Source organism: Gavialis gangeticus, unplaced genomic scaffold (genome assembly GCF_001723915.1).
Source record: "Gavialis gangeticus isolate Ggan-Ray unplaced genomic scaffold, GavGan_comp1, whole genome shotgun sequence".
In the NCBI taxonomy this organism is placed as follows: Eukaryota; Metazoa; Chordata; order Crocodylia; family Gavialidae; genus Gavialis; species Gavialis gangeticus.
The window spans coordinates 6,776,494-6,782,560 of record NW_017729019.1 but is presented as its reverse complement, the minus strand read 5'-3'; the positions used below and the strand labels follow the sequence as shown (position 1 = coordinate 6,782,560).

Genomic DNA, 6,067 nt, shown 5'->3' with positions numbered 1-6,067 from the left:
AAAATGGCTCTTTCCCCTAAACCATGGAGGATTTGGAAAATACGCAGCCTTGGATGAGAGCCCTTTGTAATCACTCTCCCTTGCCACTCCCCACCCCAACTTCCTCTTAAAAAGAGGTTTAACTGATGGCTTTGAAGAGAGAGGAGGAAAATACCCGGTGGACAGCTCAGATACTGCTGTGTATAGCAATCTGGATGCCCACCATAATGCCTTGGCTTGGCTTTGAGGGAGAAGACAAACCCTGTTTAAAGGTAGCAGGGGAGGGAAGGTGTAGCTCTGTCATTACTCAGCCCTGACTTAATTGGTGGTAATTATATTAAGCAGACAGTGAAGGAAACTGCTTTGGGTGAGTCGGTGAGACTCATGCAGAGAGGTGTGTCTGTCACCCGTGTGGCAGGAGTGGCCTCTGTGCTCCAGGTCATTGGCAACACAGCAACCTGGCTCTGAGGGGGTTAAATTTATGGTGTTTTCCTCCCTCCTAGGCTATTTGCAGCAAACAGAGTCTCAGTGGAAGGTCTGAGCTGAACAAGTGTTTGCTTCTGTGGGACTGGCTGGGGTGGATTTGGAGTTGCTCTGCACTCACTAACCAGCACCCAGACTTCACTCTCCACCATCGCTGCCTTCGGAGGAGCAGTAGGGCAGGAGGCTGAGCACACGGGCAGAGTTGGACTCAGGAGCCTGGCACCTCCACATTGCTCCCCCTCTGCCTGCCTTCTGTGCCAGGACCTCGATGGCTGATGACATTGACTGGCTGGACCTGCCAGGCAGGTGGACATACGGGGTGTGTGGAGATGGGCGAGTCTTCTTCATCAAGTACGGTCTTTTCCTTATGGGCTTCTTGCTGTGCTATGCGTGGGGGCAGGAGGGCAGTTTAATCCTACCAGGTGCATGTTCAATGCCAGGCAGCAGCCGTACTTTCAGCCTAGGCTTTGGGGGGCAAAGGGGGCTTGGCAGAGGGGAGGGCCAGAAGGACTGGCTCAGCTGAGAAAGGGCAGTGGGGAATGAGAAGGGTCCTGGGGCTATGGCAGGGAGGGCCCTACCTCCCCCTGATTATACTTGTTCTGCTGTTGTCTGCTGCTGCTCCACGCACCCAAGGACCCCACCTCCATGATCACAATTTACCCATGGCCTATTTTTTCCCCCCTGTGGTTGCACTTCTGCCCCAGGGGAGTTTGGGCTGTCCCAGCCAATGCTGCTCCTCTCTGCCCTGAAGTCTGCCAGGCTCTGGCAGCTCTGTTGGAAGGAGGAATAGCACAGGAGGGTCCCCCTGCACACAGGGGCCACTGCTCTGGGAAGGGTCTGAGAAGCTGTCCCTACTCGAGCTGGTGTCCATGACCCCTTTCACGGAACCCACAGGCCTATCTTGTGTCTGATTGTGACTTTCCCTGCCCTAGCTTCTCCCTGACTTCCCTTTTGTGGGCCATATGAATAGGAAACAGGAGTCAAGGCAGAGAGGAAGGCCTACAGGCTACAGCAGACAGCACCTTTAAGTGGAAGAAGGTGCAGAGAAACCCTCTGTAAGCCCTCCCTCACCCCGCACATTCCCTCCCTGTTGTGGTTTGGGGGCCATGATGGGGACTCTCTCCCATTCAATCCCATGTTCCTTCTGATGGTCTATTTGTTCTTTGCAGTGATGAGACACAATCGACGAGCTGGGTGCACCCAGGCATCAGACGCTCCATCCAGAGCGGGTGTTTTGTCAGTGCAGGTAAGGGACAGACTTGCTTTGACTTGGGGGCGGGTATTGCATCTCCCTGGTTGCATTTGCTTCCCTTTCTTCCTGATGGCATGCTCCCTCCAGTCGAATGCCCTGCAACAGATGCTGCCAACATATCTCCTGGAAAGCCATCCTGGAGGTACAGGTATGGTAGCACAGGATCTGGTGATCAAGGGGCTAATGAACCTTGCCCACTTGGGACAATGTGGCCAACCTCTTGAAGGGGCCCTTGCTGGCTGGCTTGAGGCCTGTGACTGTCCCAGAAGAATTTCAGTTCCTTTTTGCTCCTGGGAACTGGGACACAGGCAAAGAGCTATGATGTGGTGGAGCCTGAAACCAAACCTGACTAGAAACACAAGTGAAACAAACAGCCTCTAGTTTTCTTTGTATTCAAACCAAGTGACATACAGGGCATCAGATGGCAAGAAGCCAAACTACCCTAAAATCATTCCAGGTTTAATAATGTTCACAGCTCAGCTGTCACACAGCAAGGCTCAGTTGCTCTGTGTAAAGGCACTGAGTTATAAAGTGGCTAGCAGCTTTGTCCGTCTTCCCTTAGGTGCCCAACATGAAATGCCTTCAAGGAGTCTGACTTCCAGAAGGTGGTTGCTCAGGGCTGCCTAAAAATCAGTTCCCTTAAGGTGTCTTAAGTTATACTCCTCCTTCCCATCCCCACCTTCTTCCCCACTCCAAATCACTAGCCATTTCTGAAACTGTTGTCCATATGTACAGAAGAGCCAGCAGGGCCCTGAGTGTTGTTGGTGGGGTTGATATTGTCTTTGATAAATGTGGGCTGCTGTTTCTAAGCCACCATGGGCTGTGTGTGCTGGGAAGGGCGGGTGTGGACGGGTCATTTTCAGCTGAAATTTCCTGAGATGCAGCATTCCTTGTGCACGGCAGTCAGGTTTGTCACGGGGGAACATGGTGTTGTCAGACTGGAACAGGCTCAGCCGCCCACCCAGTCCGCTACCCCAGATCTACCTCCTTACAACCACCTCACTTTCCCACCAGAGCCAGTTTTAAGGGAGGGCAAACAGGGTGATTCTCTGGGCCCCCAGCTGCTGGGAGACCCTGTTGGACTATGGTGGGTGGGAGACAGGAGGAGGCCATGCTTTCAACCTCTGCTCAAAGCCCCCATGCATCTAATGCTGCATCTACTTCTCTCCAACAGTGAGCAGAGATGGGTGTTGGGGGAAGGGTAGATGATTGCACCCAGCTGTACAATAGTCTGTCAAGGGAGGGAACTTCCCCTGAACTCAGCTGCTGATCTTATGATGCCCTGGAGGCTGGTAACCTGGTTTAATTTTGAGCCTAGCTAATAAAGCTGCAGCAGATCGACATGAAGGCTGGCTGCTCTCTGGAAACATAATCCACTAAAAGCTGCCTGCAACAGGGAGTTCCACAGATGAATGGTTGAACAACATCTGCTGTTGTTGCATCTTCACAGACTTGCCCAAAGGCTGGGAGATGGACAGCACACGGCAGGGGGCCATATACTTTATCAAGTAAGTGAAAGGCTTGTGTACTACTGCTGTTTGCTGACTTACAAGCAGAGACGTTTCTGTTTGCTGGGCTGGGGAGATAGGCTGGTTAGTGTTCCTGTTGATACACAGGCTGTATGATTTAAAAGCTCACATTGCAGTGCTGGGGGTAGGATTGCTCCAGACTGACATGCTGGCAGGGGGGAGATCGATAGCTATCTTCTGGATTGAGTGTTGCTCTGAGCGTTGCTAATGCAGCCCTGTATCAGTTAGGCTGGCTCTCAGTGAAGTTAAATGGGCAGTGCTGGAAAGCAGGCTCAACGCTAAAGCCTTGCGTGTGCAGAGCTCCCAGGGCTGCTACCAGCCATGGAACAAACCTGCATTCAGGAAGCTCAGTAGAGATTTGGTAGCAGCACACGCAGCCGTGCCATGTTGCACCCAGGCAGTGCTTTCTGGAGGCCTTTGGTAAATCACCTACTGCCCCGAGCAAAATCCTCCCATACTGAAGGGCAAGTTTCTCCCAAACAGGAGCTCTTCTGGAGACAGGGCTCACAGTTGTTATTACCGGGGTGGGGTTTGGCTGTCTTCCACTGGGCCCTCCTGAACTCCAGCATGGTCTCTTGGTACCTAAGGCTGGATGTGGTCCAGGGACTAATTCCAACCTGCCTCTGCCCCATAGAGTCTGGCTCAGTCCCTGACTTGGCTCTGATGTGTTGCATGGACAGGCAGGCCCATGGGTGTAGCTGGTGGGAATTGGTTTTGTCTGGCTGCTTTACTGTCTGTGGGTATTCGCCCCATTCTCCCCTTCCCCTGCACTGCCCCCACCCCAGCTGTGCACACAGCCAGACCCCCAGAACCGGGCTGCAAGTTCCCTTAGCCCTGCCCAGCTTTGCTCTCTGCCAGGTGAGGTGAAATCAGGCCACCGACGCCATGTACTTCTGGAGCGGTGGTAGAATTTGACTCCGAGCCACCTGCCTGATCTTCCCTTAGGAGAGCTGGACCCTGAGCAAGGTAGGGCAGGACTGCCCCAGCTTTGTCTGAGATGCACAGGCTCCCTCTGGAGCTGCAGACTTCCCCATGGTGACCTTCCCAGGTGGTACCCAGGGAGCCTGACCACGGTGGAACCAGGAACCACGTCTGTGCTTGGGTCTTTTGCCTCGAATAGAGCTGCTGCCTCTTCCCTCCGCAGTTGGTATTCGAGGGGCAAATGCTCCTTGCAGTGGCCTGGAGAGAGCTCTGTAACCTTGTGGGCAAAGCCAGGCAGCCTACGCTCCCCTGTGCCTTGCACCCTTGTATACAGACAGGCTCCTCCATGCTAGAGAGTAGACAGGAATCTTCCCTGGGCCCTGTGGACCCTTCAAGGGAGCTGCAGAAAACCCCTGCTGCAGTTGGGTTCAGGAGCTCCATGGGGATGAGCTCCTGATCTACAGCTGACTCTTTGCGTTCCCATAGAGCTTGGGAGCTCCAGTCCCGAACCAGGACCAGGTTGTGGTAGGACATGTCCAAAGGCAGCACAAAAAAAGGATTACATTTAAGTAATGGCACCGGGGCTTTGACTCCCTCCAGCTGTGGGTCTGGCTGGGGGGTCTAGCACTGGCTTCTCCCTTGCAAGCGTTTGGTTGCCTTAGGGTCTCCCAACTCCTTTGCTGCCTCAGGTCAGGACAGTCTTGTTTGTGGCTGTGTAGTGGGCTGCCATGGAAATGGCCGTGACATCCCAGAGAGAGGATTAGGACTCTGGTTGCGTTTAAAGGTGCTGAGCAGAGTTCCAGCGTCCTCCGTGCAGGCTGTTCCCAACGAGCTCCTCAAGCCCTGCTGCTCCTTGGCTCGGAGACCTTGCAGCCTGCCCCGGGACAGCAGCACTGGTGCAGTGGACACAGGGGGGGAACCCAGGTCCTCAGGTGGTCCCAGCGCTGCTGGGACCCACAGTCAGACCTTGGCAAGGGCTTCCCTGAACGAATTCTTGCTGGAGCCTGAGTTTGGCTTTTAGGCCCACCTCCCCCACCTTGATTTCAAATGACCCCCTCTGGTGATGGGGAAGTTACCCTAAGCTGTTGCAACTACCATTCTGGCTAAAAGCTCCTGCCATCCATCACACAAGCTGTTTTCTCACAGGGGCAGGGACATGTTGGCTCTGCATGTTTTGCAAGTGAATAACGGAGCCAAATCCTGGACTGGGCTCCGGAGGCGCTACGGGAACACAGATAATAAGGCACTCCGGAGAGGCAGCGGGGTTTGCCCCTGCTGCTGACTCGTCTGGTGCACATCGTGGCACCTGCCCCTCCGCTGCCCAGAGAGGCTGCATGCCGGCCTGGCGCCCTGGAAGCGCTTTGCGGGGGAAGGGGCCCGCGTTAGTCTGGGGTTGCCCGCAGTTGCAATGGCTTCCCATGAGGTGGCACCAAAGCTTCCCGCAAGCTCAGCCCGGTGGGAGGGGATTCGCGTGCATGTGTCCCTTCACATTGCCCCGCACGTGAGGGCAGGACGGAACCTGCGTGCGGCCGGCCACGGCCACGGCCACGGCCACGGCCGGAGTCTCCCCGCTCGCCTCGCCCACTCGCCCTGCGCCACCATCTTAGCGTGACTCGCTACACGCTGTGCTGCAGCCACCCCCTCCCCTGTCATCTGCTTGGCTTCGCGTGGGAGGCTGATCCCTCACGGCTCCTGCGTCGCAGGCGGGAGGGGGCCCGGCCGGGAGCCAAGACTCCAGCACCCTGGGCCCGAGCACGCGCCCCACCGGCACCTGCCCTTCGCCGCGGCGGCGTGCCGTCGCTGGGCGGCCACATCACCCGCCCTGCCCGTCGCTGCCCGGCTCTGGGCACCCGCACGCCCGCGGGGCGACGGGGCCGGCTGGTGCGTGGCAGGGGGGGCACGG

The 6,067-nt window shown here is 56.0% G+C and overlaps 1 protein-coding gene across 1 annotated transcript in view; it reads left to right on the top strand.

The window, feature by feature from the left end:
* The first annotated feature begins 423 nt into the window (after nt 1-423).
* The window catches only part of PLEKHA6 (pleckstrin homology domain containing A6), a 118,155-nt gene continuing 112,511 nt past the window's right edge, over nt 424-6,067 (top strand). The window contains exons 1-3 of the mRNA XM_019513933.1: nt 424-813; nt 1,632-1,708; nt 3,165-3,222. Coding sequence (XP_019369478.1) covers nt 731-813; nt 1,632-1,708; nt 3,165-3,222 — 218 coding nt within the window. The 5' untranslated portion in view covers nt 424-730. The remainder of the gene's footprint in view (nt 814-1,631; nt 1,709-3,164; nt 3,223-6,067) is intronic.